Source organism: Strigops habroptila, chromosome 3 (genome assembly GCF_004027225.2).
Source record: "Strigops habroptila isolate Jane chromosome 3, bStrHab1.2.pri, whole genome shotgun sequence".
In the NCBI taxonomy this organism is placed as follows: domain Eukaryota; kingdom Metazoa; phylum Chordata; class Aves; order Psittaciformes; family Psittacidae; genus Strigops; species Strigops habroptila.
The window spans coordinates 76717779-76737505 of record NC_044279.2 but is presented as its reverse complement, the minus strand read 5'-3'; the positions used below and the strand labels follow the sequence as shown (position 1 = coordinate 76737505).

At 47.3% G+C, this 19727-nt stretch overlaps 1 protein-coding gene across 4 annotated transcripts in view; it reads right to left on the bottom strand.

Annotated features, from left to right (window-relative positions):
* Positions 1 to 1727: 1727 nt before the first annotated feature.
* Positions 1728 to 19727, bottom strand: part of CACNA1I (calcium voltage-gated channel subunit alpha1 I) — a 201525-nt gene continuing 183525 nt past the window's right edge. For 3 of the 4 annotated variants that reach the window (XM_030479820.1, XM_030479822.1, XM_030479824.1), the window contains 11 exons: positions 19260 to 19369; positions 18551 to 18684; positions 17741 to 17811; positions 14828 to 14906; positions 14136 to 14257; positions 13046 to 13384; positions 12283 to 12429; positions 8188 to 8304; positions 7626 to 7794; positions 6565 to 6761; positions 1728 to 4750 (listed from right to left, as the gene is read on the bottom strand). In XM_030479820.1, the coding sequence (XP_030335680.1) occupies positions 4049 to 4750; positions 6565 to 6761; positions 7626 to 7794; positions 8188 to 8304; positions 12283 to 12429; positions 13046 to 13384; positions 14136 to 14257; positions 14828 to 14906; positions 17741 to 17811; positions 18551 to 18684; positions 19260 to 19369 (2187 nt within the window). In that variant the 3' untranslated portion in view covers positions 1728 to 4048. The remainder of the gene's footprint in view (positions 4751 to 6564; positions 6762 to 7625; positions 7795 to 8187; positions 8305 to 12282; positions 12430 to 13045; positions 13385 to 14135; positions 14258 to 14827; positions 14907 to 17740; positions 17812 to 18550; positions 18685 to 19259; positions 19370 to 19727) is intronic. The other variant, XM_030479821.1, reaches the window with a different exon arrangement.

Genomic DNA, 19727 nt, shown 5'->3' with positions numbered 1-19727 from the left:
GCAAGTAGCTCTTTCCTAAGAAGGCTTCCCTTCTAAATGGCTTGTATATCTAATATATGTATTAGATATATATAATCCGTATATCTAATTTCACAAGGAAACTTTTGGTAGTAGTAAGGAAGACAGATGGAGAATTACACCTAGTGGTACCCTTCATTCATTTGACAGTGCTGAGAGAGGGTCTCTGGGCACAGAAGAAACACTAAATACAGATGTGTTTTGCATGGGCAGTTGAGGATTTCATGTGCAAGAGAAGGTGGGAAGCACTAGGGATAGGCTCTGCTCTGTAGCTGCAATAAACCACACTGACAGGCCCAGAGGCTGTGGCGAGAGGGGAAAAACATCCAGGCAGGGCTTAGGAAAAAAAGGCTCAGCAAAGTCTTGAAAAGGGGTGGAGGAACCAGCTGACAAGCCAAGATGAAAGGAATTAAATACACCTAGCAGGACATGGTAGCAGTGCGTGAGCACGTGGAGGAGCTCAGCATTGAGCAGGGAAAGGGACTGCTTTCAGTGGCAGACATGGGGGAGAGCTGGGCATGAGAGTAACGTGGCAGTGGGACAAAAGAGAGTGATCTCAGTCTGACAATGGCAAAGAGCCTCCTGGCAGGAGCTGCCTGTGATACAGTCCTCTGTGGGAAGTGGGGAGAATGGGAGGCTGAAAAGATGCCTGGGCAAATCCTGGGCTGCCCTCAGGTGTTGTCTGGGAGGTGGGCGGGTGATGACAGAGGTTTTTCCTGGTGCCAACAGCCAGGCATAGCTGGGAAAGGCAGTTCTTACCAGGAGAAACCACACAACCTGCCCTGCCACAGCAATCCCCAGCAAAAGCGCAAGGCGTTTGCTGGGTTTTAGTATTCTGCTTCCTCTTTGGGAAGGATGGATGTTTCCCCCTTCTTCTTCAAACAGATAGTAAATAATTAAAAGAGAGAGACAAAATATTCTCTGAAGATAACCTACTCTTCTGTTTCCATGGCAACCTCCTTCCTAAGCCAGAAGCCTTTTGCTCGAGTCATATGGCAGAGGGTGAAAGCCCTTTTGCAGGAAGGAGGGAGTGGTGTCATGACCCTGCTGGGATACAAAGGGGAAACATCATGCAGAGCAAAAGGACTGTCATGAACCCCAAACCATGACAGAAACAAAGAAGTTTTTCCTTGCAAATTACTTCCAGGGGCATCTGAAAATAACCTGAGAGAGCATCCATCCTATAGGCTGTAAGTCACCCCATGAGGTCACCAGTGCCATCTTTCCCACCATCTTTTGATCCTTCTCCCCTCCCAGCTGGCCAAGTGCAGGCCATAGTTCTGTCATGACATCATGACTGAATATCAGGGTAGCTTCTAGCATTGCACTGATCTCTGACCTTTCTGTCATTCCTCAGCTGAAATGTTTCACTGCCAGTACAACTCAGGGTCCCATCTCCACATATCCTTGAGGCCACATTCCAGAAAACGCTCTGTGCATTGAGGTGTCTGTTGTTTGGGTGGGTTTTAACAATTTGGGGCTTTTTTTGGTAGGCCCTACCTCTGGCATCAAAGCAGCTCGGGGTTTGAGTCTAGGCCTTGTGCAGGCTAAGTTCATCTCTCAGCCATTTGGGGACTGACTGCCCTTCTCCCAAGGACATGAAACCAAGTGCCTTGTCTCTTATCTCTGCCCATGGGACAGCAAGCAGGGGCAACTCACCCAAAGAACCACCAGTGCAAAAAAACCATTTAAAGACCCTTATTATTGCTTTAATAAATCTGGATCAGCATCCCTTCTGCAAGAACAAGGACCCGGGCTCACCTGTCCTCTCCCCAGAGGCCTGACCTCCCTGCAGTCAGTGTGCATACTTGCAACACAGCAAACACTCCTTCACGCACATAAATCAAGTCCACACAGTAATTATTGTTCTCCTGGCTGTTGGCCCCATTTGACACGCTTGGTGTTTACAGCCCCAGTTCATAAGATGCAGCAGCTGGTTAGAAATCAGACAGGTCACAATAAAACTAGAACATGGTTTTGTATTGCCCACTTCGCAACACTTCATGTGCCAACTGGGAATGTTCCTGGGACGGCTACAGGGGCCCTCTTGATCTGATGGAAAAAATAGGACAGGAATTCTCAAGGGAGCTCTGCTCTTTCTCTGAGCAGTGCACCAGTCTCTACACCTTCCTGTCTCCGCTTGGCTGCTATCCACTCCCCGCTGCCCTTCTCATTCTGTCTTCTCTGACATCCCTGGGGTGGTAGATGGCAACCAGAATTCTTCGTGCCCCTTGGGTGGCTGGTTTTCCTACCCACCTGCAAACCTGGGAAGGGTATGAGACCTTGGAGCTGCTGCAGAAGTAGATCCAGGCTGGCCCTGGCCAGGAAGAAGACGTATGCAGTCATACTGCTGGAAAGAGGGATGCAGCCTTCGGAGGCCTTGCTGCAACCACACCAGGAGAGGATCATGTCGCTGGATTGAATCCTGGATCCTGAGGCAGGTCATGGTTCAAGGAGTTGGTCTGCCCTCTCCCTCCACACCGCAGCCCTCCCCACTCGCACTGCCCTGCAAGGCAGAGGCAAGGAGAGCTGCAGTTTTCCCTCTCCCCTGTCTCTCCAGCTGGTGAGCCAATTAGCATGGACACAACACATATACAGATCCTTACATTTGCGTGCACACACACATACACACACAGGCCAATATTCCCTGCTCCCCATGTGCATAGTTGGCACTGAGCAGGACTTTGGTCCCAGCTAAACTGATGCGAATTAGGAAAACACCAAAGGATGAAGGTGCTACTGAAGAGGAGACAGAGACACCACCGAGCTGATGATGTTCTTGTAGGGTCTTTCCACAGGGACTTGGAACAGGGTTAGCCCTCAGCCAGGGGACTGACTACATTTTGTGTTGTTGAAGCCCCCTTTGCTTTTATTCATATTTTTTTAAATTCTAGGTTTTGTCTTCTTTTAATATATATATATAGCTATAGATATACAAAAATAACAGATAGGTTTCTCTAGAGATGATTTTTGCACCTTTGGGCTTCTAAAATAAAATATCACAATTACTGCAAATGAAAGGGGAAAAAAATTCAATTTCCTCTCCCCTTTTTACCTCTCCCTCCCCTTCCACCCTGTCTCTGCCGCTCCAAATTTCCCCACGTATCTTGCTTTTTTTTTCCACTTAGAAGTTTTCTTTCTTTGGAAAATGAAAAGGACAAAAACCAACAAAGCAACAACAAAAATATGCCATGTAGCCTCCATTCCCTCCTCCCACGAGCATACCCGCTGTGTTCACACATTCCCTTCAAAGCAAGGCTTTTCACCTCAAAACGTTTCCTGTGCTCCATGGCTGTTTGCTTTTCCCTACTGCCAGGGCCAGATTTCCACCTGCTGTAAATCAGCGTGAACCCACCTCAAGCCAGAGCTCTGCTGCTTTACACCAACAGGAGCACACAATCATGTTTTGCCAATTTATGCTTGACCTGAAGATCTGGCCCATGATTTTTAATGTTTGAAATGCAAGCACGGACAGTGAGGAAGTTCCCAGAAACAGGCAAGGCAAACCTCAGACACTATTCCCTTGCTGTTCACGCTGCTTCCCTTCCCTTCGCCCCCACCCTCCCTGTTTGGCATAGCACCTCCTTCAGCCCCCATTTGCTTGTTCCTCCTTAGCACTTTCTGAAATTCATAATCTCTCAGTAAAAAAAATAAATAAATCGATCTCTCTATATATGTATATGTATATAACTAAACAGCTGCCACGCAGCAGTCACCTGGCTGGAGGGTCCTGTCCCTACCAGCCCCATGGCCTTTTCTTGTCACTATAGTCTCTGCGGTGATGGTCCAGGTCTTGCCCTCAGGCAGGACTGTTCCCGTATTGCTTGCACTCTCCCACGCCTCTGAGGTACGGTACCAGAGTATTTATTCTATATATATATATATTTATGTATATATATATATTTATATATTTTTGTTTGCCTGGTTCTTTTTCTTGCAAATCTTTTGGAATTGCTGCTGGGGAGAAGCTAGTGAAACATGCTTCCCCATGCCAGCGGCCGAACACTCCCTCCCTGCGCCCCAGGGACCCTCATCTGTTCCTGTTGCTGACTCCATCACCCAGCTCCAGCTCAGATGGGAGTGGAGAACCATGGTCTCCCGTCCCCAGTCTGCCAGGGCCATCCGGCTCCTCTCCTTCTGCAGGCGAAGGGGTGTCCTTGCAGAAGTCCGTCACCCAGGAGGGCATCGAGAGGAAGCCCCGGGGGTCAACGGTGTAGAAGGGTTTGGCGTGGTTGGCAGCGAGACGGTGGGGCGAGAGGCTGGCCTGGAGGCTGCTGGTGCTGCTGCACTTCTTCACCAGAGTCAGCCCTGGTGGTGGGGGCGAGAACAGGGAGGTCAGCGAGAGGCTGCTGAGGGTCTCCGAGGGCTCACTGTTGTTGGCACCTCCCCGCAGGCTGCTGCCCACCCCCTCCTCATCCGAGGGGTCCATGGAGTCGTGGTGGGTGCAGCCGGGGCTGGTGCTCCCACCGCTGCTGTGGCTGCGCTGGTGACGGCAGATGCTTCGCAGGCTGAAGAGCCCCCGGCCCCGCAGGCTCCGGTGGTGGGAGGCAGGAGAGAGGGGGGCTGCCAGGGGTCTTTGACTGGTGGCAGCTGGCATGGGGCACAGAGCCACTGGGAGGTCCAGGGTACACTGGGGAGAGTCGCTGAGGTTGAGGCTGTCCTCCAGCGTGGTCTGCAGGCTGCCTGTGGAGCTGCTGCTGCGGCTGTCCAGCGAGGTATCGCTCTCGGGGGCCTGGGGAGAATGAGAGCAAATCATAGTTCTCAGGAAAGATATGGGCAGGGGGAGAGAGACTTTGCCTTTCTTAAAAATAAAAAAAAAAAAAAGTTTTTGAGCGAAAATAAACCACAATTACAGAAAAAGGGGAAAAACTCCAATTCCTCTCTCACTCTTCTCTGCTGGTGAGGGTACTTATAAACTACCTGACCAATGCTACAAAGCACCAGCCCTGCAGCATGCCCAGAGGATTCCCTTCTGGAGTAGGAGAAAGGTTTCAATATTTTGGGCTCTGATTTCATTCTGCTCCAGGATGAATCTTCCCCTCCCATGTGAAATGCTCTACCAAAGGGAAGGAGTGCTGGGTCTGTGAGTTCTGCAGCCCCTGCTGCTAGGCTGTCTGTGACCGCAGGTGGTCCAGAAGGCAGCAGAGCCAAGGTTCCCTGTGGGTCCTTGCTCCCTACTTCCCTGTGGATCCTGCCACACAGGCTGTGGACACATCAAAATCATCAGCTGGCAGGAAGTCACGGGACTTCTGTATACAGACCTCAGGCTTTGTATATAGACCTCCTTTCATTCAAAAATCAGCAATATTTGGGAAGAGAAAAGAGGCCTCGTGGTTCTTCTGACCAGCACTAGTGGCAATGATGGTGTTTAGGGCAGAAAAGTGGGGTCCCCTTCCCGCAGGAAGGGGAAACAGCCTTTATTTCCTTGTGTCGGAGCTCAGTTAAACTGTATTTCAGTTGCTCCTAGGAAATCAGTATGCACTGTGAGATCATCACTGGGACACAGCATCGGGAATGATGCACATAGGACTGGGAGCAGTCTCCCAAACCATAGCTATTCAATACAGTCTGCATCACATAATCAGAAGTTTAGCAATTTCTCCTTTACAACAGTTCAGTACTTTTGCCCCAGTGATACGCCAGCCCCAGAGCTCTTTCTCTTCTTGTATCAGAAGTTAAGACACTGCAGCAACTCAGTGGTCTCAGCTTGAGGCTTAAATTTATTGTTGGTGAATTTATACACATTTGTATTGTGCCAACAGTGTCTGTCACACACTGGATAACATCTTTTAAATGTATTTTTTAGTTTGTCTGGAATAGACTGTCCCTGTACTCCTCAAACAGGAATTGTTCCTGGAGTATCTTCCACGAACAATATCAGAGATCTCTACTGGACTTTCATCTCTGCCTCCTCTGCTCTTCAGAGACTTTCAATCTTCCCTCAACGCTTTTATTCTTCTTTCTCAATAGTGAGAAATAGCTGCCTTTTCAGAAAGGGATAGCTCCTTTCCGGGATGTAAGAGCTAAGAGGCCTGGGGAAAACAGCAAGCTCAGGGATGTGGAGTGTGAATGTGGCATGAAGGTCTGTGGAGGAGGCAGGTGGGGAGAAGCCTGTTCCAGCCAAGAAGGTGCATGATCTGGAGTCACGGCACTAAGAGGCTGTCATCTCCCTCGCTCACACTGCAGCTGCTATACATGCAGATGTCTGCAGCACACGCGGTGCAGGGGACCCAGGGGAGAGCTAAGAGGTGATGTGATTTTGTCTTCATGCAGGACTGCAGCTGTCAAACTAGTTTTTGATGCAAAGCAGAAGAATATATGATTTCAGGTGGTGAGAGCTATACAACACCCCTTTGCTATACAACCATCTCTCCTCCCTAACTATCCTGCACTCTGCAGTCCACTGTGCTCCTCCAACAGGTTAGATCCAGGTTGGCCAGCCCATGACCACAGCTGCCTCTCTTCTTCCTCTCCATTCAGCCCCCTTTATTTGGGTGTGCTGTGAAGATCAACCTCTCCTAGCAGAGGGAAGTGGAAGACCCTCACCTGATGAAGAAGTGAACAGTTCACACTCGGAGATCTCAGTGATGCCCAGGATCCTTGCAGAGAGATCTTAGGAAGGTTGCGTGGACATGAGACTTTCTCAGGCCCTGTCTGGTTGGCAGAGATAGCTGGGTGGAAAAATTCTGCTGGTACTGGTAACACTGGGCAAGATGCACCTGCAGAGAAGGGGCTGGGAGGGACTGACAAAGCATCAAAAGAAATGGGGAGGAAAACAGAAACAGAAAGAAAAAAATAAAGTTGAAGAGTCCTCCAATTTGATTTGGTGCCTGCACTGCTACAAGTCCTACAAGTGCAATGTTTGGAGGATTTTAGTAACACACTCTCCTGACCAAGAAGCCTCAGTCTAGTGTTCACTTTCTACACAAGGACCAAAATCTGCACCAGACCTGGAAGATCTAAGACAGCTCAGAGCCATAAAGCAACAGCTCAGCTTGTCTCTCCTGTTGCTGCTCTCGCAGAGAAATACTGAGCTTTAAGGACTTGGTTCCACTATGTTATCACTGCTAGAGGACTTTCATCCCAGGCCCTGCAAGGCAAGGGAGGAAGTGAGATGAATAAAGTAGTGGTTTGGGGAACCTGGGGACCAATGGAGGCCAGAGCGCATTCTAGGGCAGAAGTGGAACACTTCCACCAGGAGCAGACATAAATCACATGTTCCCTGAGCCTGTACCTGAGGAACCTGGTCTCAGGGCACAGCAATGTTTTACCATGCCAAATGAGCACAGTTCATTTGCTTGACATGTCAGGAGAGTCTGTCCCCACTCTTTTCTGACTGTGCATAGGCGCACTACTGTGAATGGGAATCAGCCCTTTCACGATACTTCACATAGGAAAGTCTGAGGGAGGATATAAGATCTAGCAGCAAAAGAAGGAACTGCTCCTCACCCCATTCCTGGAGACTGGCAAACTGAAAGCTAATTCTTAGTTAGTGTAACCCCACGTCACATTAACTCCATTTCTGACAGGGGAGAGGTAGGAGAGATGCAGATGAGCTGAAACAACCCACACTTTCAGACCTGGAGAATGATCAGAGCCGTGCTCACCTTTGGTACTTTCGTGCTTTAGCCAAGACTGGACTGAGTTGAAAGGAGCTTTCTCCATTTCACACAGGTAACTGTCTGGGTTTGTAGAACCATCTGCACTGGATACTGGGAGCAAGCATTCCCCCACATTGCCTACCCCATTGGAGTCAGGGCTGTCCTGGCCATCCTGCTGGAAAAAACGTGAGGACAAAGCCTTGTGACATTTAATGGTGGATGACAGAGCAGACTTGTCAAAACCTCAGGAAGGGCTGATTCTGAAGATCTAGCCCTAGGCTGATCCTTTGAGCTAGCTGAGATGCACAGGTTTCCAGTCCAAATCCCCTATATTTACGTTCATTCAGAGGAAGTTACTGACAGTAGTGAAGAGAACTTTTAAGAACATACATCATTTTTTTCTCCTCAAATGCTTCTCCACAATATGTCTTTATGGAGTAGCTCTTGAAAAGTGACCAGAATTTATATTCCTCAGCAGGCACACCTGGATGAATATAGAGCACTTCAAATGAGCAAGAGCAGAAGTACAGCACATAGTGCAACATCCCCATGACTGCCTGGGGCTAACCTTGATGTCCTTAGGGCTCAGCTGAGAAGTGGTGCAATTGTCTGACTCATCTCCTAGAAGGATGGAAGAAGACTTGTCTGAGTTGAGAGACAATGCTTCCATTTCGGCCAACTGGACCTACAGGAAGGGAAAGGAGCTGTCACAGGTCATGTCTGACATCCACATTTCAAGCAGTCACATTGTTTATGGTGGATAAGTGAGAGCCTGTAGACCCAAGATCAATTTTAGGTTATATTCCTAACATACATACATATATACATCTTTATAGGTTATATATATATATATAGGTATATGTTATATATATATAGGTATATGTTATATACATCAGGTAATGCCTAACCCAAACCTGGGCTGGGCAGGAGAATCCACTTTTTAAGGAAAGTTGAACATATAATCTGCAAGCAGCCCACCACCAGTCCATGCTCCTCTAGTGCTAGAATTGGAAGAAGGAGTCATCCTGTATCTGTTCCAGCAATAGGGCTGACATGAGGTCTTGCAACTAAAGCCAGGCAGGGACAGGGCTCCCCCAGGCAGGTGACGAGGCAGCCTGCTCTGCTGTGGGATGAGGAGCGGGACCCCTCTCTCTGAAGGTGTCACAGACAGCCCTGCTTAAACATGAAGGTTCTTTCATTCCAGGGATAGTCATGCCTCTTGCAGTCCATGCCAGTATCATGCTTTTCATATTCTCTTACCTTCATCACTGAAACCCTGTTTCCCTCCAGCTCCCTGTGTCTTACATCACCTCTAACCTACCCAAGACCTCAGCTAACACCGTCTCCCATCCTGATCTCCACCCTTAAACTCACCCCTCCTGTACACTCATACTTGTGCTGTCTTACTTTCTGAAACCAAATCTGACTACTGCATCTTTCTCAAACTTGAGCCTCAGCTCTGCTCCAGTCGCATGCCTGACCTTGTTTGATCCTTTGGCCTCTTTAACACCACATGTGCCCTTCTCCCATACTCTTCCAAGCTTTCAATTCCCCCCCATCTGACATCTTTTTCCCACAATGCCTGAAAAGCATACCTTTTTTCTAGTAGCCTAAGCAGCTGCTCTGTCCCTCCTGTGCTTGGCTTTCTGTCACTGGTCTCTAGAGTCCCACCAGTTCCCACCACTAGCACCTGACTCTCAAGAGCTATATTCTGTGTTGTCTCAGTCAGGACAGGCTGCTTCCTGGCTATTTATCATGTTTTCCCTTGTATTTGTGTTTGCAAGAGGCGGGTACAGCTTTTGTGCTGTAAGAGCAGGTATAATGTTTGGAAAGATTACTCCTTTGAGCTGGGAGTTTAGTCACTTGTGCCAATGCCAGAGATGGAAGAGGGAAAAGGTATCCATCTGAGGGACAATGCACTTTGAATAAACAGGATGGAAAAACAGATCTGGATCTAAATAAAGAGGACAAATGACATCCTTATTTGGGATATTATTCTGACACAGGAACATGGTGGTGTAAAGAGAGCTCAAAGCCAACAACTGCTGCTCAGAGCATGGATGCACTGGAGAGCCTACAGCGAAGTTATGTGAAGTACACTATACAGCCACCGGTCAACAACTACTTGCATAGAGAAACACAGTCTTCACTAAGTCCCACTTAGTGTGCATACTCATCCATTACTTGCTGAAGTGCTTGTTACACCAGAACAGCCTTACAGCTGTGCTTGTAGAGTCACTAGCATGAAATGCGGTAACATCTGCATCTTCACCCATAAAAAAGGGTTTCAACAAAAGCCAGAATAGTCTGTTCTTCACTGAACCAGTTGCTTACAAATCCTGGCCGCCCTGGCATCTACACAAACAACCACAATCAACAAAGTCATGGACAGATAAACTACATGTGTGGAAACGTGGTTCAACTGCTGCTCACTGACAAACTCCTACCACTGTCCAAACTCACTATCAGCCACCAATACACAGATGTCTGTCAAATAGCCTGAGAGTGAAAGGATAGTGATGACAAGAAAAGAGGTTAGTGGTATGAAAAAAAGATGTTTTGTTCTTATAGCTTCCCTACCGAAGAATGTTTAATGTTGTGTTCATCCACTGTGCTCAGCATCTTGATGGTTTAAAGTACAAACAAAATGGGAATGAACATATTTGGCTAATATGTGATTTTCTCACAAGGGCAAAGTTAAGAGTGATTTGGCAGGCAGCAAGCACACTATTTTCTTTGAACACACATGCATTGAACAGGACTACATAAAAACTGTTTTGCCTATACAATTTGCTTCTGAGGTAGTAAAATTCCATCTGTGTGTACAATGCACATTCAGATATGCTGACGTACCGGAGTACACCCTAACTTAATGACTATGTGCATTGCTGGTGTTAGTTCTGAGACAAGCCTAGCTGTGACTCCATGTAGAGATTTCCTGTTGGAATTTCCTCAATGTTTTTTATACTATGAAATATGAAGAAAAGGTTGTAATCAACCAAGACTTAAAATCCAAAGCTGTAGTTTTTATTCATATGATCAGAAAAGAAATGTCTGATCAGAAACAAAATATCTATGGTTTGCTACTAAAGTTATTCATGCAGATACAGATAATTTCTTCTCAATTCCACATTTTAGATGTGTTGAAGTATCAGTTTTGAAAAATAATTTATGGCTCTATAACAGCCAGTAGAAAATATGATCTAAGAATAATTCTTTGGTTGTGATTATTCTGTTAAACTCTTTGCTGCGGCTGTGTGTTGCGCTTGAAGATCTGGCTGTCTAGTTTTCTTGCTGGGAAGGTAAGAAAATCTGTTGTTGTCTTAATTCCTAGGCAGGGTACTGAAGACCATGTGAAAGGTTTTCAAATGCAGGAAACTAGTTGCAAATGACTTAACTTGGGGGTAATTATTGTGGAGTGCCTTAGAAGACCCGATTTTCTGAGAAGATTGAGCACCAATTGCTGAATCTAAGGAAAGCAGTGGAAATTGCAGTTAATTGAAACCTAGTTACTTGTTACTTGGCTGCATTAATGCATCATCCATTTGTGAAGTGTTGCAATACAGATAAACTGCAGCAATATTCGGATTTTGATGCTTTCAAAGGGAAAAGCAGATAGCTGAAAGGCTGAAAAAAATTAAAACATCAGAACTAGGCATCTGAAGCGAAAGAAAATACTGTTTTCTTCAAACATGGATAGAATAATCTGCCAATGAGAGCTCTCTTCCCAAGTTTCTTTACAAGCAACAGCAACGTATCAAGTTAGCTATGGGGAAGGAGACAGTTAAGATTGTCGCTGATGTACTGGTTTACTGTCAGATGAGCCACAATCATAGCACTTAAATACAATAAAATTATTTCAAAACCAAAATGAATTCTGCTACTCACCTAACTTCTGCCAGACTAGTTTGCTCCTAAAATTTCAGAGCCAGAAAATACTAATTGCTTAGGAAGTAGTTTTCCAAATCATCTACTAACTTTAGGAACACAAGTCTAAGACATTTGGTGTCCTGCTTTTGGCAACAAGTCATTTGTCAGCTAACAGGTTCTACATCAGAAAAGATACTCTCAAATTTCCTCAGTGGGACCATTTTTACTTAGTTTTTCTCAAACTAATTAACTGGTTTTCACCACAAACCAATTCTTGCTCACAGACGGTGACTCTTCAACAAGGCATTTAAGCATGTGCTTAATTCATCGTCCTCAACAGGGAATAAGCTAGCACATGCTTAAAATGAAGACAAAACACATGCTTGAATCTTCTACTGAATTGCCCGAGTGCTGTCATTGGGGTGAGATCCTTTGAGTCCTCCATTCAACAGGAGCTTGAACCTCTGCTTTTCTTGCAGAATTGAACACAACAAGAGCTGCCAGGATGCCTTCATAGTCACTTCTCTGCAGCTCAATCAGTCCCTCCTGACTCCTGCGTCCTGTCACATCTCACCTCTCCACCACGTCAAACATTCCCCTATGGCTAAGGAGGGCAGGCCCGTGCTAGAGGCAGTATCGGCAATTCATGACAGATGACAAACAAGGGTCAACAAGCTCTCTGTCTACACAATCTACAGGCAGGAGCACACATCAGATGACCTGCGGGCATGTGGGTGTGGGTGTGCAGGTCTTGGGGGAAGAGTCCCCTCACGCATCCTCGCACGCAGGTTACCTCTTGCTTGTCATGGTTACACTTCTCGCACATGGCCGGCGAGGAGTAATGATGGAAGACGGAGCCCGATAGGTTATCGATGATCATTAACTCCCCGTCGAAGGAGTCCTTAATAATTAAAGAGACACTGTCCAGCCATAAGTTCTCCTAGGGGACAAGAAAGGGGGGAGGATGGGAGAGATCATTTTAAGAATGCCGAGCTTTTTGCTTCAAAGTTTCATGTGAATTTGGGGCTGGGTTCTCCACCCTGACTCATCTGGAGCAGCACCTTGTTCTGCAGGTACCTGCACAGGGTCACTGGGGGAGCATCTGCTCCTTAGCGTGTGTAAAGGTGCCAGAGTTCAATGCAAAAAAAAGAGGAGGGACTGTCTTCACTCACTGTCAGCGCACTGTGGCACTGCTCACGCCTCCTCTCCAGCTCTGCTGGAGAGCCTCACTCTTGATCTGACATTTCTCCTGCTCTCTTCTCCTGACCTCCCCTCTCAAATTTGCTCCTAACACGCCCTTAGCTGATCTGCTCCATTCCTCCTCTGCTGGCCCTCAGGTTCCTACACCATGACGACAATGAACAGGACCCACTGCTGTCACAGCCTTGTCCCCACATGATGCTACCAACTCAAAAGTCTACCACTGAAAGCAAACCTCTTACCCTGAGGTGGAAGCATCTATCTGCTACTGCTAGGCCTTCAGTCATCTAGGCTGCCTAGCTTCTCCCCACAGCTACTTGCTACAGCCTAGTTGGTAAGCTCAAAGGTATACTCACCTGTGCTGGAGAGTAACACCTCATGCACAGACGTCCTTCAGGATCTCTTTTCCCACCGCCTCCTCCTGTTCCTGCTCCTTTTCCCTGTCCTGAATTTGGGGAGCCTGACTTGCGGGAGCACAGCCCATGTGTAAATTCCAGCTCAATCTCAGCATCCATCTCTGCATCCTCCTGGGCTTCCTTGTTGCTGTCATCAAGATGTTTCATGAGCACAGCTACCACCACATTGATGAGGACAAACTGGGCTGTGAGCACAAAGCTGACAAAGTACAGTGGGGAGATGAACTGCAGGTTGCTGAGGCAGCTCCGGTCATCATGGCTGCAGTCACGCAAAGTATCCTTGAGGGGAAGTTGGGTTTGAGAGGGAATGGTGGAAGGAAGGAAGGACTAAAGTAAGAATACAAACTTGGCTGCTCTTTGTGTCAAAAAACACTGATGCCCATGGAAAGAAGAAGGTGAAATTTTCTATCATCCCACACCCTCTGGGATCATAAGGTTTTCAAAGAAACTGGGACACTATCTGACCATGTGTTTTCTGTTTCAGAGTAAATATGTCCAAAGGCGTACAGAGCAAACTACTTCCAGACCATCACATGTTGCTGCCACTGTAACCCCACACGTCAACAAGAACAAAAATGAGCCATCTGGTACTGCCTTCTCTCACCCAGACTCAAAGGCACCATATGTGTTCAAAAAACTTTACTCTCTCTATGTCCTTTGAAGGAAGTAAGTTTTATTTTGGATTGCCCTGGTAGCTCTGCACATGGGCCCCATGTTCACTGCATCTACATTCAGCTTTGGTAATAGGCCTTATGATAGTGGATGTTCCCTCTTAGCCTGGCCAGCCTTCTTATTCCTTCCAAGAAGAATTTGCACTTTTCTCAGTCAGATGACTGGCTAGAGGACTAGATGAGCCCAAGGTCTGAGTTACCATGGTGGGGAGGGAGATCCTGGCCCAAGCAGGACCTTATCTAGCAACCCACCTTCTGTGCTCCTTCCCTTTTCTAGCCCAAGCACTGCTGAACAGAGCACACATCAGAATTTCTCCTTCCCCACAATAAGGACATGCACATCCCTGAGGCCCAGTTACCTTCATGATCCCGTTCCAGTTGTCACCCGTGGACACCTGGAAGAGCGTGAGGAAGGCCATCCCGAAGTTCTCAAAGGTGGCGTGACGGCTCATGCCCTCACAGGGGTTCTCATCATTGCATACTGAAAGGAAGTGGATTGCAGCTATCAGCAGAGGACACACTGCCAGCCCCGAGATCAATAGCAGGAACTGGGGAAGGGGTCTTCAGGATTCTCATAGCCTGGAGACCTCAGGTAATGGCATCAGCAACCTGCCCAACAGTTGGGTTTTGCACAGCAATACAAAAAAATCCCTGATGGTCCAGCCCCAGGATACCAGGCAGTTTAACTCAGTTGCTCAGGGGTATCCTCCCAATGAGTCATTGTACAGCCTTTCTTCTTGATCTATGTTCCATGGCACGAGATGTAAATAAACTTTCCCTGAGTTTTTCTTGTACTCTTGAAGGCAACATCAAGGCAGGCAGTGCAGAAAAAGTAAAAGTTTAAGAGTGGAAGAGAAGCCAGACACTGCCTTTATTTTGTTAGGCCAATAACTATTTAGAGGGAAATTCCTTTTACATCAATTACGCATACGGGAGAATAAAGGCCACCAAGTAATTTAGTGCCTTTATTGAATGAGTGCTGATTTTGTGAAACTTTAGCTTCCCAGCAGGCCTGTCGCTCACACTGGAGCATGGTCTGCTTGAGACTTACCCAGTTTTCCAAAGAGCTCCACTCCTAGAGCAGCGTAGATGAAAAAGAGGAGCATGAAAAGGAGTCCAAGGTTTCCCACCTAAAAGCAAATGGCACAGTCAGCCTACCCCAAAGCCTGTTTCATCTGTACAGGCAAGTGTTTTTATCTTTCAAAGCCTGAAGAGAACAGCAGCAAATTGCCAGTGTACAAAATCCAGCCAAACAATTCCTCAGCACCTGGGAAATCACCAGTGATGGCACCAGTTGCAACTGGACTTGGAGGATGCTCTTTTCCCAGTTGCCTCTAGTCCAGCACAAGCTGGCCAGGGCTGACTAAAGTTTGCAGTATCTGGGCCAGGTGAAGACAAGCGCATTGGTGCAGGAGCACAGAAGGTGAAGCCAGTTTGGCTGAGTGAAGGACAAGCTATGGATTACAGCATACAGACATGTTCTGCAGTGTTACACACTCCACCAAAACTGCCTAAGTCCCTTGAAGTTATGCTCATGTGAAAAGTGCAACAGAAGTGCTCCAAAGAGACAGCAACACAGGTACACCAGTTCCTGCTATGAACCAGGCAGAGCATGGTGGGGCAAGGTACCAGGTATGTGTGGAGGTTACAGCAGGGCTTGTAAAAGGAGTAGGCAGGCGGGAAAGAAGGAGGGTAAAGAGGCACTCTTGAAATGTGTGGAGAAGAGGAGAAGAGAGGAGACTGGAGGAGTCAAGATGCAGAGCTTCCTTTGCATCTCATGAATAATAGGTCAAAGCCTGATTTCTGGGCCTCCAGCAGCTGCTGTTTGTAAACCTCTTCCACAACGCAAGGACTGCTGCTTTGTGATGCACAAAGCCAGCAGTGCCACCAGCAATATCAGCACTGTCCCCAAGTCCTCACTCTCCCAAATCACTGCTTGCCTCTGAATCTCCTGCCTCCCAGCATGTGGGGCAGCCAGGGGCAGCAGGAGGGGGTTTTGCAAGAGGTAGGCTGAACAGTAACATAAAATGGCAGTAACAGTAACTGTTGGTGGACCAATAGAAGTCACAGAAAAATTAAGGACCTAACAGGTAATGGGTGTTTTTGAAAAACTGAACAGTGTCTGGTCATTGTCTGAATGCATGTAGTCATTGTGCTTGTGTTAGGATCATCCACTGCAGGAGTCTAATTTAGTCATTGTAACTGCTGTGCCATCCTAATTCAGAAGAAAGATAAATGATTCAGCCTAGGACCAGAGCAGGTCTCAGAGGCTTGAACTAAGGTCCCAGGTGTGCTTTTCGCCATCTTGAGCAAAATGCTTCACTGCCTGATGACTCAGTTTCTCCATCTTCATGACAGGGATATGAACACTTCCTCCTCTCTTCTTTATTCTCTGTATTTTGGGGATAGAAGTTGAGTCTCACCATGTAAGTGCAAATATACTGCAAGGTCCTCTTTCCAGTGGCAAGCCAGATCTTAATATCTGTGTGCATTTGTCTGGGTTGCAGAATAAACAAGCCACAGATATTCAGATGCTGGATCTGGAGACCTGCTCAGTTCCAGATCCTTGCCTGAGAAAAATCAGCTGGTTTTGCTCCTGGAACAGAAAAGAGCCAGGTGCAAAGGAGCTGCACTGAGCCAGCCTGGGGCAGCAGAGCCAGAACTAATAACATTACTGGCCCAAAGCTGCCTGCTGTAAGAACACCATTAATCTCCTGTTCCTTCACTGGCCAGTGTATCTCAGCCCTCAACTATCCTGGATGATGATATTATTATATATCCCACATATGAATTATGTAAGTGTTATTTTTAGAGAAAACCACAAATTATTATTGTTTAATAAAAAGCATGGGAGATCAAAGCTCAGGATTCATAAAAGATCACAGTGTTTTCCCCTTGCTTTTGCGCCATGAGATTTGTCTAATTCAGATTGACATTTATTGTCACCAACATCAGAAGTAAACTCCTTGGGTAACTCCTCGTGCTGTTTTCAGATTGATTCTCAGCTCTGCATCACTTCCTGAGACTGGCACATTAGCTGATAAATCAACTGACAAATGCCCGTGCATTTTGATATCATGCAATATAGTTGCTTGCTCGGGGCCTGCCAGAGGAATGGTCTGATGTATGATCAGTAGAGCCACTTGGTGCCATTACTCCTTGCTTAACAATTCTCTCTCAAGGATGCAAAAGGAAGGAGGCCAGTTTCCCCGGCTGTTCATCCATCACAGAGGATCCTCACAGTGGGCTTGAAGCCTGTGTAAAGCACCATGTCAGCATCTCATTCGGGAACAGCTGCCACTCACAGCTCATGAAATCCTTCTGTCTAGCTGTCTTGCGGTAGACACTTAACTGCCGGCTGCGTGAGCCACAACAGAGCGCGTCACTGCTTCTCATACATGAGAGGCTCAGAAACACAAAGGGATCCAGGAGGATAGAGGAAGAAAGTAGAAACGCAGAGGCATTGGCTAAGAAAAGGAGTGACATGAGTGCGAATGAAAGAGAGGGGAGGAAAGGGAGCACATGCGGAAAAAGGAGAACGGGGCAGAGATGCAAAGACATCTTTTCCTCCTGATATGGCTGCCAGTCACTCTTCCCTTTTTAAGGAGAGGAGAAAGAGAAGCTGGGGGCTAGCCACAAGCAGTTAGACACTAGCTACATGTGATGGTAAAAAAACCCCTGCCCTTAACCAGGAATCAAGCCTTATTTCATTCACCCGCTGGAGAATAGAGATGGGAGGTGAGCTGTACCCCTGTGATTGCCATGATAACCTGGGCAACACCTGTCTCGGGAGAGCTGTACCTCTATGAATGACATGAAAACTTGGACATCACCTTCAGGCAGTTGCCTGCACAACACAGTAGACATCACCTCTGGGCCTCCACATCTAGGCCTCCACAAGAATCAACCCTTTTGAAGAAGGATGCAGAAAAGGAGAGCCTTTAGGAGAGCTGGTCTGTTTTACCTGTGGCAGGGCTTGAACAACTGTATCCAGCAGTGCTCGCATTCCTGTGGCCATCTTCAGTAGCTTCAGGACTGCCACAACAAGCACAAGAGAAGCGTCACTCAGACTGAGCTCAGGAGGTCCATCCTTTGTGTGACTTACTAATAACACAAGTCCTGTCTCCCTTTGCCCTAGAACAAATTGATTGTCCCCCTTATCCCCCTTCTCCCATTTCCTTTCTTTCGACTCTACAACCCCGGCGGTTCGTTCTCCTTCAGTCCACCTCTTTCTTACTAAATACTGTTTTTCCACCCATGGCTATTGGGCTTCTTTTGTTTTACCCACAGTCTAGTCAAGAGCCTTCTTTCTCTCAGAAATATGTATCGCACAATTCTCCCTCTGCTCTGATTCCATCACTTTCTCTTCTACCAGCTACCAACTGTTCAGGCAGCTTAGCACACCTTTACCATCACCAGGAAGATTCCATCCCCTCCCTGTGCAAATTTCAACCTGCTTGGTGACCCCTTCTCCAAACACCACTGCCATACTTGCCCCATAAAAGAATAATAGGGAAAGTTCAGCTCTCACATGATCTGCTCACCCTCCTGGTCATTCAAGTCCTGTTAAAACCACTGCCTCTAAATGCCTGGCTAAGGGAAGCCAGAAAGCCTTAGCCTCTAGGCAGTCCTTCGTCACATCCCTTGCTTGCTTCCCTCCCAGGGCTAGAAACAGAGCGAGCCCTGACTCTACAGCCACTGCTCAATGAGTCATGGCACCAAGTCCCACTCCACGACCACCTACACCCCTGCCTCTGGCCAGTGTCTTTCTCACCCCGTGCGATACGCAGCACCCTCATGATCCGGATGATAGTGGGGTTAATTGGGAGAGCAGCATTGATTTCAATCTCTTCTAATGTGATGCCCATGACAGATAGCAGCACAATGGCCAAATCTAGCTGGTTCCACCTTAAGAAATAAAAATTAAGAGAATAAAGGAAGATGGAGCTTTTCCATTTCTCTGAAAAAGAAAGTGAATTGTCTCCACTTCAACCTAAATATTTTTTTATGTGTGAGTTCAATGCCCCACTCTGAGTCAGCCTATACAGACTTTAGCAGACAGAGATTCACTTTGCACACCCCCTGAGCAGCCAGAGGCAAGCCAGCCTGATCTGAAAGCATGGAGCCGTGTTACTATGGTGCTATGCTTTGACTAATGGGCTCAGCTTTTTACAGCCTTACTACCTCGAATCGGCTTCGTTATATACGTTCTGCTTCAGCACGTTCCCAGTTTGCCTCAAGGGCAGGAAAAAATGGCGCTCTCTAACCCCACCTCCTTTGCTTTCTAGCCTAACCAGCAGGTGCCAAACAAGAGGCAATTTTTAGACAACTCTTACTATTGTCTAGGCAATGCAGCTCATGTGGGCTGATGCTAGGTCCATGCTGTGCAGAACTGAGAGGCACTCAAGGTACTGCTATCAACTCACACTCCAGATGGGGATCCAGTTGTCCCACAGCCACAGTTGATGTAGCCCTCTGCTTACCTGTCTTTGAAGAATCGCCGCAGACCAAATGCCACCAGCTTGAGGACTGCCTCCAAGACAAAGACAGTGGTGAACAGGTAGTTGCAGTACTTAAGGGCGGTCTCCAGGGACTGCCAGCAGAAAGAAAAGGAAAAGAATTAAGTCAAAAGCAACATCAAGCACATAACCTCTGGGGGGACTCTCCTGCATGCCAGGAATTCATTCGGAGGTGGGGAAGCTGCCCCATGCCCCCCACCCATTTGAACGTGGAGGTTGCCAACTAAGGGCAACCGCCAGCTGTCCCCTCTGCCCCATGTTGTTCTCAGGATTGGTTCTTGCTCCCTTCTCCTGTACTGCTCAGCATAACAGGGAGGAGGAAGCTATCACACGGCAAATCCACCAAGTACCATCAGCCTCTTCTTCTGCCAGTAGTTCACGCCAACTGGATGACACCATGTTAACAGCACTGGCACAGCTATCAACCAGCAG